General features: G+C 29.1%; 5 protein-coding genes and 1 long non-coding RNA gene across 10 annotated transcripts in view; 4 read left to right on the plus strand and 2 right to left on the minus strand.

The window, feature by feature from the left end:
• LOC145182441 (pinin-like) overlaps positions 1–21,155 on the plus strand; it is a 173,635-nt gene that overhangs the window by 94,357 nt on the left and 58,123 nt on the right. The gene's annotated exons all lie outside the window — the stretch shown is intronic.
• Positions 1–21,155, plus strand: part of LOC145183454 (damage-control phosphatase 1-like) — a 161,432-nt gene that overhangs the window by 94,351 nt on the left and 45,926 nt on the right. The gene's annotated exons all lie outside the window — the stretch shown is intronic.
• Positions 1–21,155, plus strand: part of LOC145182677 (protein YIPF3-like) — a 153,228-nt gene that overhangs the window by 94,350 nt on the left and 37,723 nt on the right. The gene's annotated exons all lie outside the window — the stretch shown is intronic.
• Positions 1,637–11,286, minus strand: LOC145183786 (uncharacterized). Of its 3 annotated transcripts, XM_090085051.1 has the most exons (7): positions 11,157–11,286; positions 8,073–8,218; positions 7,809–7,857; positions 7,345–7,430; positions 7,092–7,142; positions 6,503–6,546; positions 1,637–2,814 (listed from the first exon to the last, which is right to left on the minus strand). In XM_090085051.1, exons 1-7 carry the CDS (start codon positions 11,211–11,213, stop codon positions 1,739–1,741), a joined length of 1,509 nt encoding a protein of 502 aa, XP_089941177.1. In that variant the 5' UTR covers positions 11,214–11,286; the 3' UTR covers positions 1,637–1,738. The 3 variants fall into 3 exon arrangements, with proteins under 3 accessions (XP_089941177.1, XP_089941178.1, XP_089941180.1); XM_090085052.1 differs by lacking the exon at positions 11,157–11,286 and having other exon boundaries at positions 8,069–8,207; XM_090085054.1 differs by lacking the exons at positions 6,503–6,546; positions 7,092–7,142; positions 7,345–7,430; ... (1 more) ...; positions 8,073–8,218; positions 11,157–11,286 and adding an exon at positions 4,563–4,652.
• Positions 11,333–13,267, plus strand: LOC149889356 (uncharacterized). The gene is made up of 2 exons (XR_016451380.1): positions 11,333–11,484; positions 13,102–13,267. It is a non-coding gene; the product is annotated as an uncharacterized LOC149889356 (long non-coding RNA).
• On the minus strand, positions 14,967–18,970 carry LOC145183488 (DNA-directed RNA polymerase III subunit RPC6-like). 2 transcript variants are annotated; one of them, XR_016452169.1, is made up of 8 exons: positions 18,363–18,970; positions 16,903–16,970; positions 16,709–16,776; positions 16,367–16,479; positions 15,970–16,113; positions 15,679–15,826; positions 15,363–15,557; positions 14,967–15,223 (listed from the first exon to the last, which is right to left on the minus strand). XR_016452169.1 is itself a non-coding variant. In XM_080058850.2 (8 exons), exons 1-8 carry the CDS (start codon positions 18,546–18,548, stop codon positions 15,149–15,151), a joined length of 957 nt encoding a protein of 318 aa, XP_079914976.2. In that variant the 5' UTR covers positions 18,549–18,657; the 3' UTR covers positions 14,967–15,148. The 2 variants fall into 2 exon arrangements, 1 of the variants encoding a protein (XP_079914976.2); XM_080058850.2 differs by having other exon boundaries at positions 15,679–15,786; positions 18,363–18,657.

Consider the following 21,155-nt stretch of genomic DNA (forward strand, 5'->3'; position numbering starts at 1 on the left):
ATATATATATATATATATACATTTTTATATATACAAAATATATATACATATAATGCAATAATTATTAGGATATTTTGTATATATACATAATTATATATACAAAATATATATACATATAATGCAATAATTATTAGGATTTATAATATTTATAAGATTAAAAGGATATAATGTATGATATAAAACACAACTAGATAACCTAGCTGTGATCTTCAGGGTGAAGTCTTCAGCCTGAAGATACCATGGACTTCAGCTATGTCTTAGTAAGATATAGCTGAAGTTAATGATATCTTCAGGTGTGTTGGTATCAACGTGTTTGATATCAAACACGTTTTATATACTCAATCTTTAATCTTATATTTGATGTCAAACACGTTGATATCATTTAAGTTATATCATAAAATTAAGTGCAATAAGAAATGACATTGAAACAAATAATATTATTTTGTAAATTATAGGATGAATTATTTAGACATATACAAATATTTCAAATAGAGATTATTCAAAAATCATTGCTAAGACTAAATATAAAAAAAAAAACATGGCAACCCAATTTACTTGATTTGTCTAAAAATTTAACGGTAATATACCGTGAAGTAGTTAAGAGTCGTGTTCGCAGCCAAAACACCGTAATAGTTACGGTATTGTACCGCAAAATGCATTCACGGTGAAATACCGTGTTATTCACGGTATAGTGCCGTGAATTTCACGGTAAAGTTTTACAGTGCACCTCTTATGCTGAAAGAAACGAATTCTTTAGATTTTCTTTATTGCTTCTTTAAAGCAAGGTTGTAATTTGCTAGAAAAACAACATTTTTTTACTTTTCAAAAGTCTTTTAAACACTGATTAACATTTATAGGCTAATCATCGAACCCTTATGTAATTCATTAAATCTGATTTAATTCATTAAAGATGATTTTATTGACTTGTTCTTTGCATATTTACAGTATCAATAATAATGCCAATAGATTGTTTTGTCCCTGGCTTTTAGGTAGAAATTCCGTCACACCATAAACAAGCTCTTTATCAGAATGAAAAAGAACGGTTTACAAATTTATACTTCATTATGTTGAATTTTTAACAAGTTTTATTAATCTATGATATGAATAACTTATAATATTTAAGTGTATATATATATATATATATATATATATATATATATATATATATATATATATATATATATATATATATATATATATATATATACATATATAACAAAGTAAAATGGCAAAAAAATTAAAAACTAACTACTTTTTCCATGGGTAAAGCTCATGAGCTTTTGATAGTATAATTATAATATGCTTCCAAGCACAAATGTTCAACTATTATATAAAGTATGCTGTAACTCATGCGTTATCAAAAGCATCCTATGCAATCTTAAAATCTAGTTTAATTAGTTTAATTCCTAGCTTCTTGTATAAATCATTGACTCGGTGCAATTGATGCATCTTTCTTATCCGACATTTTAGCTTTCTCTCAGTATTATACTATTCATTTTCTCAATAACATCATTTTTCTACTTAACCTTTCAAATCAGTCTTTGAACTGCTAAACTTTGTATGAACATTTTTAAAATGTTTAAATACAACCTTGGCGCCCGCAATTCAGTTTTTTACTATTGAAATTAAAAGTCAATTTTAAAAATAGCTATATTTGTATAGCAAAAGGTACAGCAAGAAAATCAATTAAGGTCAAAACATATTGATACACAGTTTATCCTGGTTAACTTCAAAAGTATTATAATTGCTTTTTGGATGCTTTTATAACAGCCATATTTAACTGAACAAATTCAAAATCTTCAACTTTACCACCTCTATCAGGGTGATGTTTTTTGCACTTCATCCTATAGGCGGTATTGATCTCATTATTAGATGCATCGTATTTTAGATTAAAGTATCTGAATGCATTTTCCAATGCTTCTTCTTTGGGTAAACCAAATAGCCATTGAGTAAATCTGTCTGACAGATAATTTACAGTCGAAGCAGAAAGAGTACCACCTATAACTCCTCCTGTGTAGATTCCTACAGGACCAAACAAAGATCCAACTGCAGCACCAATAAACCCTCCTGCTGCGCTAGCAACAGCTGTGGATAATTTGTCAATTATATTTTTAACGCACCTAACACCAGATATATCTCCCTTCCACCAGCGATCTACATTTTCGACAACGTTTTGATAAAGAACCTGAAAAGCTAGAGAAATCCCTGTCAGTTGGATACATGCGGAATTTATTAAACTAGCGTCGTTAATTATCAGTTCATAGTATTCGCTTGCAAAATAATTTTTAGCAAAACTCAACACTAAACTTCGACTTGATTCAGGGATCACTGTCCAGGCGCGGACAAATCCTACTAAACCTGCTTTTAATAAGACTTTTTTTTCTAATAACTTTTTTGGATCAAAGTTTTGATAAATTGTAATATCTGTTTTGCTGTCAGAAGGATCAAACATGAAGCAACGCAGCTGTTCCATTAGTAAGTGAAACTTATAATCATTTTCAAATTCCTTTGCTTTTTCAACTAACTGCTGAGCGTAATACTTAAACAATGGTTCAATAGTTCTTGAGAACTTAAGGCAAAACGCAGTTAGTGATAGTGTATAGTTAAAATCTATTCGCTCTTGATCTAAATAAGTTAAAATTCTGGTAAACGTTTCTGGGTCATCTTTATACACTATTGCTAGGCTTTTGTAAACATTGTTTCTCCATCCTTCTGATTCTGTCATCATAATCATCATCATAATTGTCATTATCGTCATTGTCACTGTCATCATCAACATTACCATCATTGCAATCATCATCTTCATTTTCAGTGCTAAAGTAAACGTCTCTGGTATATCAAAAACAAAAAATTTGAAAAAAGTTGAAAATAAAGAAGTATGTAACTTTTTTGAATTATATATAGGATGAAGTAGTTTTTAACCTTCCCTTATCAGCAGTTATTTTTCGCCCAAATATGACCTTTTTTAAAATAATTTTGAATGATTTAGAATAAAATCAAGCATTTATTGGTTATAACGTGTTTAGAAATTTTAAGCTCGTTTCAAATCACAGTTATGCAAAGCTTTGAGATTTTAAATTATAAAATATATTTGACATAAAGCAATTAGATGCTGTCAATTTAAGCTGTTTAGAAATGAGAGTCTTATTTAGCTATAATTGAATATGCTTACCATTTCAAAACGGAATAAATACATAGTGGAACTATAGGCAACAAGTAAAAACAAAAAATGGGTTAAAAACGAAATCATCCTTTCAAAGAAAAAAATTTTAAGATAGAATATCTTAATTGGATGTATTAAACGTTAATTCACGTTCTGTCTCACAACAATTAAATCCTTATTTTGAAACTGGATGAGGTGTAATAGAATAAGGTTAACAAAAATAGATCATTTAATCAGACCGGAATCAATCAGTGCTGAAAACAATGGTTGAAGAAAGACTGCACCTTTTGTTCATAATTCATGCCTTCTTAAAATACTTTGTATATCTTAGCTGTGTCTTTCAACTATCATCAATAATATTTATTTTGTTTGATTAATGGAAGAGATAGTTACTTATTTTATTTGCTTAATGGAAGAGAATAGTTTATCATACTGTTTAATTGAATATATTTAGAAAAATTTTTGAGTAAAACTTATTTTCTTAAATCATCTTCCAAACATTCAGGATAGTTTACTACATAACGAAACTATATTTTTGCATGGCTTTTTGGAGAAAGCATCTAGTATATTTCAAAACATTCTCTGCAGTTTCAAAAATATGTCAAACACTGCTCTAGAAGAAAAGCATTTTAATAGTATGTCTTAATTACATAGATAAAAAAGGTTCCAAGTTGGTCCAGATGTATTTTAGTGAAAGCTCTTTTCAATTTTAATCAAAATTTGCGTAAAACACGAAAAACCACATTACTGCGAGTGAAAATGAATTCAATCAATCAAAAACACTAGTTAAGATAATTTTTGTTGTTGTTAGAGATGTTGTTCGAAATCTTAGAGACTAAATCGTAGATCAAATGCTGCCTTTAGATTAACAACGCACTTTTTTCTTTTTTATTTAACAGCCGTGTGGAAATGCGTTATTTCACTGCACTTCAACACTGTAAAGTGAAATTTTTAAAGGTTTTGTTTGCTTTTAAAACGTAACTGATGTTATTTGTTTTATAAAACATTTCCATGATTTAAATGTCTTCAAACCATGTAAACGTCTAAAACAAATTAGAAAAAAAAATCGAGATGGAAAAAGAAAGTGACCACGTTTTAATGTAATTTGTTAGGGTTTTTAAATTTGCCCCTCATAAAGTTTGATTTTTGCTTCAAAAAATACGCGGAAGTTAGACATCTAGTTATTTTTAACATATCATTGGATTTGTTAGGGATTACTATTGGATACAATGCTGTAATAGAAAACTTCCCAGCAAGCACACAACGTTGAAACAACGTTGAAATAACGTTGATCGACGTTGATCAACGTTATTTCAACGTCGTTTCAACGTTGTGTGCTTGCTGGGTTTATAGTATAAAGCTACATCAGCATTTTTTTTAGTACTCAATTAAAACTTACCTTCTTTCTTTCCGTTAGAAGTTACAAAAAAAAGAAAAAAAGTTCTTTTTCTTTTGTTTTATTCAACCTTTTAATTATCTATAATATAATTCCTACAGAAACGTTTAACATTTAATGTTTAACGTCGTTTCGTCATTAGTTACTAGGCTTTGAAAGAGCGCGTTCTCTAAATGCACGCGGTCATTGGAGAAATATCTCTTGAGCGAGTTAAAATTTTTGCCTTTTGAATTTATTTATTAGTTTAGATATATTATATAAAGAACCATATTAAGATAAATAATAATCGTTAAGGACATATTATAATTGAGGTAACTGTATAAATATATACAGTTACCTCAATTATAATAGCACTTCCATTATGAAGTGTAGACTGTTATAGTATTATAACCTTATATAGTATAACAAGTGCGTCATTTTAAAGAACTATCACATTATTCAAATAAATGATCTTCAATTAAATAAAAGGGTTTTTTAAAGAAAAAATCAATGACGTATGAAAAGAATTCGTTTTTTTCTGAAAGTGCAAAAAAAAAAAATTTCTTTCTTTGAAGAGAAACTTTTTGCAGTTTTCTATCAAATGAACTTAGTTTTATAAATCTTTTTATTTCGTTTTTCTAGATCATTATATAACTTATGATTTGAGAAGATCAGCTTTCCCTCTTCTCATTATAACGTTTCAAAAACAGGAAAAAGTATTTTTTAGGATTAAAAAAAAAAAGGTTATTATTTTCCCCATTTTCCATGATTCAACGCAAGGTGATTATCCTTATATTTGTGAAAAATATCAGGAAGGTGAATGTAAGCTTGAAGTGACCAAATTAGTCATCTTTATAGTGAGATATTGGTAAATTTTGTTAAAAAGTATGGACAGCAAGACCAAGTCTGTGGAACTAGAATTGAGGAGGTAGAGTTGGAAGCATTTAAAGATATAAGAGTTGGAGTTGGGTTCATTTTACTCTGATTTTGGCCTGATTATAGTACTTTCAACGTAATTACAGTGTGATCAACCTAAATACAGTACTATCAACCTAAATAAAGTACTATCAACCTAAATACAGTACTATCAACCTACAGTAATAGTAGAAGTAGTGTTAACACACTAGTTAAGAGATCTGGCATCACAGCCCTAAGTAAAAAAAAAAATCACTCCCTATTGCAATAAAAAAAGAAACATCGTGGATCGCAATGGTTGGTGAATATCACCCTAAAAAATACCCCCCCGCGGTATTTTTCTCTAAGTCTAAATTGCATATTGTTTGTCTAATGCTAGTAAGAATATTTCGAATGGCAAACTGTTACCTTGTTTGCATTTTGCCATGAAGGTGTTCAAGCTATAACCAATTAAGTTGAAGTATTGGTGTTTTGAAGGTCATAGTATTAGGTTAAAGCAATTAGCTTATTAGCGCGAAGTCGAAATACTTAGCCTCATTTTATCCACAAATGTTTTATGAGTTAGCAAGCTATAAAAATATAACCTTCAAACACGGTTCGCTAAAAAAAGCTTATTTAAATAAATAATTGATAATTTCAAGGTTGAATTTTTGTGCAATAATTACGAAGGGGTAATGAGACTAAAAGCTTTTAGAATCAAAATACTTGCTAATAACGAACATATTGCAGGCGCGGATCCAGGAATTTGTAACTGTGTGGCAAAACTTTATTTTCATGGTTGAAATTTCGATAAAAGATCGATATTTTAATATTTTTTCACAGCATTTATTGATTGAATAAAACATCGGTAACGTATGATAAGAAGCGTTGTGGCCATAGAAGGAATCTCTCTAGCCAAAATCCGTAAATTACGGCAGACAAATTTAAATTTTTAAGGATATTCCTTAAGCAAAAAAACCCAAAACTAACCTGGCTGCCGTTAAATTTAAACTATGTGTTATACTTTAAACAATAAAGTTAATTTTTTTCCTTCAAAAATATTTATTTACTTAATGCTTTTGGTTCAAGTCTTTCTATTTTCTTGAGCATTTCTCTAAAAAGGAAAAAATTAATTCTTCTTCTTATCAAATCTTTTACAACTTTAACTTTTTTACTAATATTTTTATAAAAAAAAAGTACACACTAAATTAAAAGGTGTTAATTTTCTCTAAAAAAGGTGTGCAGCATGAAAAACACCGGAAATGGTGTTAATTTACGTCGTTTTGGTGTATTTCATCCGTGAAATTAATGTTAATAATCTCTAAAGAACCTTAAAGTGTTTCAAATTATTTCCGGAAATACCAGCAGAAAAAGCATTGCAGCTTTTTATTAGTACACACTGTACACATATCAATAAAAAATAAAACCTGTATTATTCATGCATGAAATATGCCAAGACGGTATAAGTGTCATATATATCATTTGAAATATACCAAAACGGTGTAAATTTCAGCCATGAAACACACCGAAATTGTGTAATTTAGCACCCAAACGGTGTAAATAAGCACCTTTTTGGTGTTTTTCATGCTGTACACCTTTTTTTAGAGAAAATTAACACCTTTTAATTAAAAGTGTATAAAAAATTAATTTTCTACTTACATCAGATGTGAATTTTCTTTACAACAACTAATGCCATGTTTTAAAGCAGCTCTGAAAAGAGTTTTAAGAAATTCTTCCTTTTAAACACTTATACATTTTTACAACTTTTAATGATACTCTCTAAAGAACCTTAAAATGTTTCAAATTGTTTCCGGAAATACTAACAGAACAAGCAATACAGCTTTTTATTAGTACACACTGTACACATAAAAAATAAAACCTTTATTATTCTAAATTTCTCAAAGTTACCCACTGTGCTTTGCTCCAATCGTTCTGCAATAACAAAATTCTAGCTTTCTTATGATGGTACGAAGGCTCGCCTTCATTTAAAACTAAAAACTAAAAAAATGTAAACTCTTACTTGTCATTAACCATTGAAAGTTATTCACATACAATAGAGCTACTAGGAGTAAAAAAATGGGCTAAAAAAAGGTTACCAATATGTCTTTAACGCATGTCTAACAATATATAGTTATATAATATATATATATTTTTCTTAATTACTTGTGGAAATGTGTTAATGAGAACATTTATTATTTAAATTAATTATTGTTACATTTATTTGTTAGTGTCTATTTATATTTACTGTTAAAATTACAAAACTGATTTTAAAACTAGTATTTTTTTTTTACTTGTTTGATTATCTATACACACATCGATATTATTTTAAAAAAGAACAAATTATTTTAACTTTTAAATGAAAAAATAAATAATAACCTTCTCTGTTTCTGCTAAATGTGCGTTCAAGAAATTGTTTCCCCACTCTCTATAAATAAAAAACTAGTATACAGATTTGAGTTTTTTTAAAAAAGTGTGTGTTTGTGTCTACCCACCCAATATAAAACGTCTTTAAGACGTCTTTAAAACGTCTAGACGACTTAAAGATGACTTAAAGACGTCTTATGTTGGGTGGGTATGTATCTACATACGCATATGTGTTTGTTAAGTGTTAAGGAGTAACAATCAGATGTGGGTACCTACAAGTTTCTTTTCTCTGATTTGTCAGATCTGTCTGTAGAATTTGTTCTTAACTTTAAAGCTTCGCAGTACCAAAATGAAGCTGCTCTAATATCTCCGTTTAAGAAACATTTGTCACCATTTTGTATCAATTTTGATGCGTCAACATTCTACATCAGTAAGTTAGTATTAAAAGCATATATTTCTTTAATGATTTTTTAAAAAATACCCGTTGTGTCACACTAAACTTGAAATAAAATTGTGAACTAAAAGTTATTAGTATGTTTGAAGTAGTTTATTTATACGTCACGCGCCGAGGGGGGAGGGTTTTGTGATTTTGTAATGATTCAAGGAGGCGGGGGAATATCAATTTTTGTGATGCATCAAATTTTAGATTTATAAGTTATTGTATAAACCAATTGATCACAGTCGTCAAAAACATTGATTTTGAAGCTTGAAAGTTTAAAACCGTTTTTTTATGCACTAGAAAAATGAGTTTTATCATGAACAGTGTCTTGAGCGATAAAAATCACTTTTTTAGTGCATATAAAAAGCTATAAAATACAAAAAAGTAACTGTAAATTTAAGAATGAAAAAAAATTTCAGTAAGACTTTTTGTATTACTTTAAAAAATCGAAACTTATAAGAAAAAACTTTAAAAAAGAACTTTTAATTGCGAACTAAAGGTTTCATAGATCTTCGAAATGCTTTGATTGATTTTAAACATCAGTTTCTAAAAATCGTCCGCTCGCTGTTTGTTGTTTTATGTATTGCTACATCGATTGCCTCAAAAAGAAAATTCTTTTTTCCCTTTAATTTTTTATCTTTTTAATTAATAAATCTATACAAAATGGATAGAGGAAATTTGTACAAAGAGTTATTGAAAGGATAAGTAAAAGCTTACGGTCGTGCGCATAGGCGCCGAGTTCACGGGGGCAACAGGGTCAGTGGCCCCCCTGGAAATTTATACTAATAGTATATTATCATAGATTATCATGAGGGCGAGAGTATCTATTCGCCCCCGTAATAATCCGTGATTATAAATTATTAGTATAAATTTCTGGGTGGGTGGGGGGGGGGGGGGGCACTGCCGCTGTTGCCCCCGTGAACTCGGCGCCTATGGTCGTGCAAATTTGAAGCAAAAATATTAACAAGAGATAAATTAGATTGATAGAAAGAAATAAAAAACGACAAAAGACTTCCTCAAAAAGTTCAAGAGTTGTTAAATAAATTTTCTTCAAAAACAATGAAAGTCAAAGGCGATTTATTTGACAACTGGTCTTCATTTTCAAACATCTAGGATCTCTCATGATAAAGAGACCAAATGCTCTATCCAATATAAAGTCTATCGAAGTTGATTTAATAGTCGAAGAATCTCAAGTGACCACATTAAGGCTGAAACTTCGAGTTTTCAATTTGCACTGCGAGAAAAGCTCAACACTCATTTTTTCAAGATTTGATTGGTTTGATGAAGAGAAGAAAATGCGGATAGTTAACATCTAACCGACATCGGACCTTACGGGAAAAGAGAGAAGGAAAATTGAATTAGAAGAAGATCTTAAAAAAAAAATTCCTTGATGAGAAACTGGAAGTTCCAAAGTAGACAGCGGGAAGCCTTGAAAGAGTTATCTAACTCAGTTAAAAAGACTCTTCGTCTCTGAGTAAGTATTTGTCGTCTACGAATTGAAGAGGATCAACTTGATACACTAAAAACTATTTGTGATATTGCTCTTTATGGGTGGGCATCTCACAAAAAATGAAGAGATGCTGTTATTAATACAAAAACGTTGAGCTGACCAAAAAGTTTCAAGTAGTAGTACAACCATACTATAGTTTTAAATCATATTGTGTCCTCTAAAAACAAAATCCGGTTTTCGCACTTGAAGAACATACAAAAAAATATTTTAAAAATAAAAATTATCTTCACTTAAAATAAATACACATATTAAAACAAGAAAAAATTGTCTATAAAACATAGTGATTACATTTTAATTTGATTATTAACTTAACTTGCATAATTTGCTTAAGATTAAAGTTTGACGACATTACAAACTCCTAATAATTTAATCTTTAATAATATATTCTTATATATATTATATTTACTTTTAATTATTTTTAATGTAAATGTTATATATATATATATATATATATATATATATATATATATATATATATATATATTATTATTATTATTATTATTATTATTATTATTTTTATTATTATTATTATTATTATTTTTATTATTATTATTATTATTTTTATTATTATAATTATAATAATAATAATAATAATAATAATAATAATTATTATTATTATTATTATTATTATTATTATTATTATTATTATTATTATTATTATTATTATTATTATTATTATTATTATTATTATTATTATTATTATTATTATTATTATTATTATTATTATTATTATTATTACTATTATTATCATTATTATTATTATTTTGCAAACTCCTAATAAAATATGTAAATGCCTGATTTAAAAGTTAATTGAGATAGCAATACATTGTTTCTTGGAGAATGATTTTTATGCCATATTTTTTATTGGAAACACACCAGGAAGGAGAGATGTTTACAATTTTTATTACGACAGAAATCTTTAAAATTTTAACGAAACTTTGAAACCGTTTTTTGTTTTGTTCTGTTTTTCTATTTCTCAAATAAACATAAAATTTAAAAAAATGCTGGGACAACACCCGGCTGCTACTCATTTACCACAAGAATCGAAGACTTCGATCTCTTATTTTAAGGGAAAGTCATGGGGCTGCAAAAAATGGTTCGCAAAAATTTGCAGTTACGCGAGGTGTCTCAGTTCTCTCATATTTCAGTTCTTCCCATCCTATTAGTTAATAACTCTATTTTTAAAAAGGCGTATTTTCGCTTTTAGGGTTTTTTACTTATAAAATTAAAAGTAAAGAGGTTTACTGAAACAGCTATATTAATACACTTAATGTCATTGTTTGAATAATTAGGTTTTATAATTAGGTTTTATAATTAGGTTTTAAATTATGGTTTTATCGTGCGCTTAATTGTTCGAAGTTAAAAATATATAAACTTTTTAGAAATAAATAGCTTATATAAAAGCACTTACTTGGTTTAAGGAACTAAATACTGTTTTTTCAGGTTCTCGCTTTTCTTTGGAATTCATGTGATATTTTTATTTGCACTTCATCTGCAGTTGTTTATTTTTTTTTTTTTTTTTTTTTTTTTTTTTTTTAAAGATCGAAAAGTAAAGAAAGTATTTCAAATATCTTTTTTTTTTTTTTAATTTTTTGTCTGCATCTTAAATGAAATGTAAGATAAGATTATTTTCTATAAACAAGATATAAAGCCATTATAATCTGATTATTTCTTCAAATTACCTTAAGAACAAAAGAAGACTTTTTATTGGGGAAGTAATAACATCGACGCCATTAAAGGTAATTTTATTAATGTTTAACTACGGTACAGTGCTTTTGAAAACAATTCTTTTCGTCATTTGTAGAAAACGCCAAGTTAAATTAATATTTCTAAGATAAAAATTGATATTTCTAAGATGAAAATTTGTGAAAAATTCAGTGTACAGGTCTTAGAAAACAAATCTGACCACTTCGCTTTATGCAAACCAAAATCTTTTACTTTCTAAATGACAATTATATTGACTTTTATTGTGAACTGATGTCAAAGTCCGTAGCAAGAGAGTGACGTAGCAAGAGAGTGACGTAGCAAGAGAGTGATGAAGCAAGAGAGTGACGTAGCAAGAGAGTGACGAACAAAGATAGCTCTTAGACTATGTCTTAAAGTGGGCGCACTAATCCTGTTTTTTAAAATTAATTAATATTGAATATTTACAAACAATTTATAGAAACTTTAATCTAAATTAACTTATCACAATTCAATATTGTGAAAAGAGGAGAATGTGAAAGTGGAGAGGGTAAATTGAAAATTTGAAAAACATGTTAAGGTTGGCTTTCTGTAGCTTTTACAGGGTTTAATAATTTTGGATATATATCTACAACATTTGGAACTAAACTGATATTATGTAAATTCAAATGAAGGCTTCAAGAAGGTTATATTTTTTTAATGCTACAGATTATGATTAGTAACTTCATCCGCTCTCCAATACAAAAACCAGAAGAGCACATAAATGTTCTTCTTAATCTTATGTCCAGGATCCATGATCATATCATTAATTATTAACGAATATGCATAAATAATTTAGGCATAACGAGTGTTCCTTCAAAAATAGAACTCTACAAAATGGTTTATGTACAGGTGTTTAAATTTAAAAATAAAAAAATGTTTTCGTGTTTATGTAAACTAAACGATATGTAATTACAAAACGATATGTATTTACAAAAACGATATCATAAACACGATATCGTGTTTATGTAAACTAAACGATATGTAATTACAAAAAAAAACAACAAGTGTATTAACCAAACTCACTTTCTTTAGTTACGAAAATGAACTCAAAAACGATGTAAGAGAACGCTTGTACAACCTCAACAAAAATAACATTACACTAGGAAAACTGTTTATGTATAATTACAATGGTCAATACAATTTTTTGCTGACTTTTAATGGTTTTTTTTTTACTAAGCTCGATGTACTTATTCCAACTCTGGCTTCCTTTTTTTTCTATCACACCACGTGTCTGTGTCAATCTTGATATCTATTCTCCATACTCGTCGCTTACTTCGGCAAGATTAGAAGGAAACTCATCGAGATGGCTATTGATGGCTTGCATCTGATATATTTACTTGGTATATTTTGCTCTAGTTCGATTTTTAATCGAACACTCGTTATAATTCATCACCTGAGTATTCATTATTTCATGAAAGCAAAAAAAAAATCTACAGAAAAAACCTACAGAAAAAATCAACAGAAAAATTCTACAGAAAGAATCAACAGAGAACATTTAAGTGATAATACTTAGTAATAAGACCCATTTTGTTAAAACCGGGGGTTGTCTTGCGTGTCTTTTTCTTGGGAAAACTGCCAAAATTTATATCTATGTGTATGTTATTATAACATTGTTATATATGCAATTTCAGACTCAATACTGAGCCTAGTCAGGCTGTTCAGGCGATCCTAAACCATGGTGAAGGCTAGCTTGGTAAAATTTCTTTCTGCTGATGCTACTGTGGCTGGTGCTGCAAGGAACACCCGCAAACTAACACTGAAGTTTTTTTAATAAGGAAAGATTATGGAATAAACTTGCTTACTAAAATTCTTTATTCTTTATTTAAAAACCTTCAAACTTTTTTTCTAAATTCATAAAATGTAATTTTAAAACAGCATTTTATATTTTTTTCTACTTTTGATAATTTCATGCTATGAATCCGTTCGTTCAGCAAAATCAGCATTTTACATTTATAAAAAACCATAAAAGTAAAATTTTTAAACCGCTTCAGACTTGATTATGATTATTTCGGAGATCTACATTGGAAACCCCACTTTGTTTTTATATTGTAAATAACTGAAGGGTCCAGGTGAAAAACGATGAGATAACCAAAAATCTCATTTTGAGATTTTTGGTTATTCACAACTGATAAAAACTGATATTTTTATACGCACTTATTATACGTGTGCGTATATTAAGTGCGTATAAAAATAACTATTCCGATATATAGGCTTGTAGAATAAAGTTCACTAATGCGTTTTAAACGGTAGCAACGTGTATTTATCATTCTTAACCCTGGAAAAAACGTTCTATAGAACTTCTATAAACTTTTGAAACATATGGCCTACAGAAATTCTATAGAAATTCTATAGAGCTTCTATAGAATGTCTATTAACTTCTATAGAATTTCTATAGAAGTTCTATAGAACTTTTTTTCCTAGAAAATTTCTTTTAATCAATAAAATTCGAAGCTGTGGTGGAGTGTCATCGTTTTTCCCCTGGATTTCTCCTCGTTTCGGTTAAACAAAATAGTTGCTTTGTTGATTATTTGGTATAAAACCATTTTTGAAAAATGTTGTGATCAAAATAAACTCCCTCCTCCTCCCTCCCTCCCTCCCTCCCTTTAAAGTACCTCAGCATTTTTATGTTCAACGGGACGAAGTCTGGCACAAGTGTATTAACGCTATTTACTTGGAAATCGACGCTTAAGAATTCTTTTAAAGTGAATTTTTAGTCTCCAAGTACTTGGAGACTAAAAATTTGTCTTTATTTTAAATGTCGGATTTGTCGTAAAAGTAAAGAAATTATTTGCAACGTCTATGGTTGGATGGGACCCCTAAACTCTTATGGACCCTGGTGCGGCGCACAGGCTACACGCCCTCTTGTAGGATCTTCAGAGAATTGTCAGAATATTTGCTGATTCTGTAAGCACTGTGCTGTTTGTCATCAATGTCATCATCCACCAAATGTTTAATATATATTCTTTTTTCATCTTTATTGATCATTGAGCTTTTGAAAGAAAAACTATTATTATTTATTAAAGTAATTTAAAGAATTAAGCGCATTAACAAAAAAAAAAATAGTTTGAGGGGAAATAAAATCGCAGTGGCAAAAGTCACCCCATTGGCTAAAGTTGAATGTATTTATAGTTTGTTTTTTTTTTTAATATTTGATTTTTAAATCCTCTGCTTGATTTGAATAATGAAAACGTTTATTGAAACGATAAACTGCAGAATGGGAAATAGTCAAATGGGAACTCCGAAAAGGAATCTCGCAGGAGTTTGAATAATTTATCACTTAAATTATTGCATTGTTAAAAAATTTCAAACATCTTTCGTAATTTTTTTAGTAATTTGCTACCTGATGGCCAATATTCTACACAATAATTGTTCGATGGATTACTTACTAGCATTCATATCAATGGCCATTTACAGCGTAATGCCAGAACAATTTCTTAACTTTAAATGCGAGAGAAAACAAACAAGATATTTCCCCTTAAATTTATGAAACAAGAAATCTGTTGTTTTGGTATATAATTTGAAATTTCTATGAGATTGCATATTCCTTTTATATACCAGCCCATGTTGCACGTTTAGATAATCGTTGAGATTGCTGACTAAATCCATTTAAAACACGTGAAAGTGAGCGAACGCAACAGTGACGCACAATGTTGAATATTTTCTTGTAGTCGTCCGAAGTTACTCTAGCCATTCTTTTATATAGACACAATTTTGAGGTGAAACCAATCCACCAGGGTAACAGTTTTTAACAACCTGAAGAAAAAAATAAATTTTATTAGTTTGTTATACTTTTACCAAGAAAACTTTTTTAAAAAAGGTTCCTTGTGTTTAATATAAAATTGATAGCAAAATTGATTACAAAATCGGTGCCGTAATAAAATAAAATAAATACCGGACAAACACCACAGGGTACTCGCATAAGCCCGGTCACTGGCAACAATGGCTTAACAGCTCGATACAGTTTTTTTTGCATGATTCCAGGTTCACTGGAAGCCATTGAAGAATCAGATACAATAATCATCTCAGCCGTTCCATCATAAAGTAAAGTACTCAGGATTGTTTCAATATCTTTAATGGTCAGGGTTACCTAAAAAGCATAAATCTGTAATTGAGAATTCAAATTAACTAACTGTAAATAACAAAATATTTAGAAAAAAAACCCCGGTTCAAAAAAAAATTAATTCAAGAATTAAAGTGAAAAGCAATACCTTACTGATTCCAAGCTCAGAAATATATTTCCAGACTTCGTGTGATGAAGCATACGAGCGATTCCGTTGCAACAATGGATCAACTTTTAGTTCTTGTGCCTGCTGCAGCTAACAAATGAAGATAGCCAACACATGAACCAGTGAAGAACTAATACATGAATCAGTAAAAAACTAACACACGAATCAGTAAAGAATTTGAATAACGCTAATCAGGTATTCAATAATAATCTTACTTATACTATTTTGCGTTAAACATTCCTAATACAATAATGCCTTAAAGGTATGGCTAACCTTTTGAATTAAAAATTTATGACATTGCTGATTTAATATGTCAACAAACTCAGCTTCAAAATCTTGATCACTGTACCAAGCTCCTCCTGTAACAGATGTATCTGGTACCATATTGTATAACATATACACTTTTTTTTTGCCAGCCTTAAAAAAAAAATTTAAAAAGAAAGAAATTCTCAAAAACATAAGAAAATATCTCTCATCTGAAAAAAAATTACATTACTTGATAGTCAGTGGCTTTAATTTTTTTTTTTTTTGAAGACACTCGAGCTCTTAAGCTGAATTTTATCAAAATACTGGAGCTCTTGTCTTAAAAAAAGGTGTGTTTATAAAAATCTATTTTTCAGATAAAAAAAAAAAAAATAATAATAATAATAATAATAAGATTAGGATTTACCCCAACTGAAGTTACAGATTTGATGAGCTTTTTACTCTCAAGACTCTTTAACACTTTATTTACTTGGGTCATCGGAAGATTACATTTAAAACGAATATCACGTATCCATATTCCTACAATAGTTAACACCTCATTATGATCATCATATTTATGAAATCTTTATCAATAAGAAATTAAGATTAACAAATTATAATAACTATAATAAATTATAATAAGATTAATAAACTAAGACGTAAATAAAACAGAAAAACATCAATTTACAGTAAACCAAAAAAAAAATTAATTAACATTAACAACAGAATTTTTAAAGTTAGATATTCAAGATTAAAATTTTAAAACTACCTTTGTTGTCTGAACTTTCAATGACTTGATAAATCAACTTTTCCTCAACCTCAAATCCCTTTGTTTTACTATAGAAAAAATATAAAAACTCATTTAACATTTAAACACTCATTTTACTATGAAATATGTAAAAACACACACTTAAACACAAAATACATGTTTAATAAATAGAAGCCTAAATACAAATAAGTAACCTGGCAGCTTGACTATCTTTATATTTATATAAGAGTTTTGAACCACTTTTCAAGAGCTCAATTTGTCCCTAAATAAAGTTCACTTTGTATAAAAAAAGTTCACTATTAACAAAAATCACCTTCATAAATGAAGTTCACAGTTTATCATGAATAACAACTTCACTGGTCGTAATAAAATATTTCCTTTCTACTTAAAGTAAAAAAGAAAAACAAAAAAAAACAAACTTATATATGAATGCAGTTATGAAAAATAAGAATAAATTTGAGTACATTTTGATTTTTTTTTATTCATTACTATAAATGACAGAATGGGCAAAGCAAAAATCGCTGTCTTTGAGAGCTCTAAAGAATATTATCTGCCTAAAAAGAATCTGGTGATCAAGAGAAGAAAGAAAACAAGATAATAGTGAATTTTAGAATTTCAGGAGTCAAAATTTCTGGGGACTGAATTCCAAAGAAACTGTAGTAGCTTTGAAGCAAAAAATTGTACAAGGAAAAAAAATATGAGTCAATAAACTTTTCAGCAAGTGGCTAAACATATTATAAATACTATAAGAAGGTCAAAAACTGCACTGTAAAAACATCCTTGAAACTCTTGAAGAAAAACAAAAGAAAAAAGTTATAAATACACACACACACACACACACACACACACACACACACACACACACACACACACACACACACACACACATTTGTCTTACAAATCAAAAAGTTGATTAAAAGAAAAATTGATAGATAAGCAGAAAATATTGTCATACCAAAGAGAATTTAGAATCAATCTAATAAAATTATTTGCTATGGAGAAAGTACTATATTTGTAATTAAACTACAGCAATAATGAGTTGATAACAAGAGTGTAGAAATCATATTTTGAATTAAAGATGAACACTTGCATTTAGTTTAAAAATCTCTCAAGATCGAAAACTTATAAGGTATTAAAGAAAGTACAGACTGAAGGGCATTAATGTTTGGATTTCTGATGATCAACCTGGAAGTTTATCTAATGAGCGAAGACTGAAAAACAACTTGTTTTGCAGTCTCAGTACTGTGGCAAAAAGAACCATCTTGAACAAAGATAATATTCATAAATCATTAAAATTTTATCACTTTTTTCTTTTTAATAATAATTACCAACAGTCCAAAGAACAAAGACAGTAAAAAGATAAGAGCAAATGATGTAAGGAAGTGAAAGAAAAAATGTTGTATGCAATAAAACAAGAAGATTCTAAAAACATAAAATGAGAATTCAGATAAAATCTAAAAAAAAACACATTCTAATGACAGATGACAAGGAAATTTTAGACTCTAACAAGGCAAAACTAATTCCACTCAAAATATTGAAAACACAAATGTATAGATGGCCAGCACTTTTTTACCATACAATCAGATCAAGTCTCAAGAAAACTGAACATTATTTCTTTTTTTAAAAAAACCATTAAAATAAAAGCTATACATACAGTAGATAGCAAACGATTAATTGCTTTGACAAGTTGCTGTGTTGAAACATCGCGTAGTGCTGCCTTTACATCACTATCAACTATGCCTTTTACATTTGATTTGCAGAGATCAACAATTTTTGTCTCAATACCAACAAAATCAGCAGCTTCTTGTTTTACTTGGACTAGAGATGATGCTGTTGCCATTATATCACCTCCTCCCCTTGTATTTTGACATTGAGACTGAATAAGATTTTTTAATGTAATGTTTAAGATATGTAACTTTAAAAATATATACTGTAAAAAATAAAGTATCTAAGTATGCTGTAGCATGAAAACTTATGAATTCAACACACATCTGCAAATATTTATGAACTTAACAAATAAAAATAACTGCACTTCGGCGATCTAATCAAAATATGATTCTTAAGGAAATAATGTTAAATGTTTCGACAAACCCATGTGTCTAATTTGTTGCTTCTGTAAGGTTTTTTCATTTTTCTAAACATCCTATAGTAGTTAAATAATTTTAAAACTTTGTTATAAAAAATTAGGAATAACAATGAAACAAACACGAGGCTTAGGAAAAGCGTCAGGAGTATTTCCACTTTTCGCTGTTCAAAATGAAATGCATAAATCTCGCAGCAGTAAAATTAGTCGAATTTCAAAAAGTGGAAAGCGTTTTGATTGTTCTTAACCGAATTTAGTTTAGAGGGGAAAATAATCAAAATTTAACGGTAATTAATGGAAAAAAATCTTTAAACAATCCAAAAAATCATCAAAATCTTATAAATAAAAAAACATGTTCTAGTATAACAGACAACATGATAAGATTTGCGATTCATCTGCGGATGCAAATGTGAGCTTTGAGAAAACGTAACGGATCAGGTACGTCATCACTCATCCTAGATTTTTGTTAATGATAACCCTGGAGCAGAAAAAGTTCGGTTACTTTACAAACCAACATTTCTTTTAGATTGCTAATAAGATTACTCTGCCTTCTCTCTTCATTGCAATTCAAAGACTCGAATCTCTTTGTAGCAGTCTTAACAGATCGATACAAAGAAGATTAAACCAAGAAACTTGAAAGTTCATCCAGCAGTAATCGAAGTTCATCCAGCAGTAATCGAAAGTTCATCCAGCAGTAATCGAAGTTCATCCAGCAGTTATCGAAGTTAGATTTAGTTGACAAAGAGCTTCTCCTGCTAGTTTGAATGGCGCAAGATTAACAACCAAATGTGGAGAAATGTCCTTCAGTTCCTTTTTAATTGAACCTTTTACTTTGAAGAACTGTAGAATCATTAAAAGTAAGCTGCTCGATCTTGTTCTTTAGTCGGAAAAAAAGAAAGAAAAAAAAAATTAGAGACCTCTTTTCTTCATTTTTCTCGAGGGTCGTAGTTTTTTTAACTCGAGGTTTTCGATAAAATAACTTGATAGCAATGTAAGTTGATGATATTTCTGTCTTTAATGATGGTAGATTTCAAATGAACTTTTAAGAATGAGAACGTTTTAATCTGAAATTGTCGCTCGCTTCTTCCAGTATGTGTATTTTTGTGAAAGCTTCTCATATATTATTTCTTCCAGTATGTGTATTTTTGTAAATGCTTCTCATACAGTATTTCTTGAACTACCATATGCATTTCGCGCGTGTTACAGGTTTAATGCTCAGTTGGAACCTGTTCTCCGAACATAATCATCATGGAAGTCCTTAACTGAGCAGACAATACTGGTGCCATTTTTCAGTCAAAATTTTGCTACTTTTTGGTGAAAATTATTTCAACCTCCAAAGATCTATTGATTTCATCATCTTTTTCGGACGTTGCAAGTTGAATAAAAGAGAGCAGTTGACAATGGCATTGAAAGACATTGAGTGCTCTCAGTCTTCAGTTGCTTTTGAAAAAAAGTTGAAACTTCTGGATTTTTTGATTCTAAAGCGGTTTTTCTTGTCTCCATTTTGATTCTGTTAGTCATCTGTTTAATATACACAATAATTATTCCCAAACTTTATTTTATAGTTCTTACTCTTAAAACTCTTCTTTGGGTGCCATACTTGGCGTTGACTAAGGGTTTTGGAGAATTGGGGTGTTTGGAGATGGTTTTAGGTTCTGTCTAATTGCACCACTCGGACTTTTGTTTATCACCGTGTATCTTTTATCTTTACAATAAACCTAATAAAAATATTATATAGGTAAAAAATGTATATTTAGTATTAAAGTATATAAAAATAATATTCTATAGGTAAGTGTTGTGAGTTTTAAAATAGTTGTTCTTACATCATTTAAGGACGTTAAAAACGAAAATGATATTTAAAATATATATTGGTTCTATTTTCCATGATACAAGCAATCAAATGCACCAATTTTGCAATGTTAATGTGAGGGCGGTAATTTGTGTTCACAGAGATATTGTTTAGTCTTTGAGGAATGTGTTTTTGTTTTGATTGGTTACGTTAGGATGTTTGGGTGTTTTTGATTGGGTTGTTGGGTTGCCCTCAGTGTTATGTGGGTGTGGGTGGTTCGTTTATGGTTTGTGTAGCGTTACACTCCTAGACTTCAAACATTTTCGACCTGAGTAAAGCTTAACAACAAAAGTCTAAACGCAATTAATAACGATATAATAATTCCTCAATCAAAATATGAATGAAACGGTCTTTCTGGTCTTACTTGATAAATATTCTTACTTTATTCAACTCAAGTATATTCTTTTAGTAAACACAGATAATAATATGCAATCAGCTCACTCAAAAATATTCTCTCGCCACCTTTGGACTTATGACCAAGTTTTCTTCTTTTTCTTTAACTCTTCTTTCTAAAT

This window comes from Hydra viridissima, unplaced genomic scaffold (assembly GCF_058129835.1).
Source record: "Hydra viridissima isolate aposymbiotic clone 2 unplaced genomic scaffold, HvirCarnegie_v1 scaffold_4, whole genome shotgun sequence".
Lineage (NCBI taxonomy): Eukaryota > Metazoa > Cnidaria > Hydrozoa > Anthoathecata > Hydridae > Hydra > Hydra viridissima.

Bases quoted from the DNA above. Each gene is read 5' to 3' on its own strand.
- LOC145183786 (XM_090085051.1), bottom strand. From the start codon at position 11,213: ATGAATTCCAAAGAAAAGCGAGAACCTGAAAAAACAGTATTTAGTTCC. The intron at 8,219-11,156 runs GTAAGTGCTTTT...TTACTGATGTAG, and splicing joins TATTTAGTTCCTTAAACCAA to AATGTTGACGCATCAAAATT. The intron at 7,431-7,808 runs GTTATTATTTAT...ACATTTTTTTAG, and splicing joins ATTTAGCAGAAACAGAGAAG to TTTTTAGTTTTAAATGAAGG.
- LOC145183488 (XM_080058850.2), bottom strand. From the start codon at position 18,548: ATGGCAACAGCATCATCTCTAGTCCAAGTAAAACAAGAAGCTGCTGAT. The intron at 16,971-18,362 runs GTATGTATAGCT...AACTTTATTTAG, and splicing joins TTAATCGTTTGCTATCTACT to GGACAAATTGAGCTCTTGAA. The intron at 16,114-16,366 runs GTAAATCCTAAT...TTTTTTTTTAAG, and splicing joins AATCTGTAACTTCAGTTGGG to GCTGGCAAAAAAAAAGTGTA.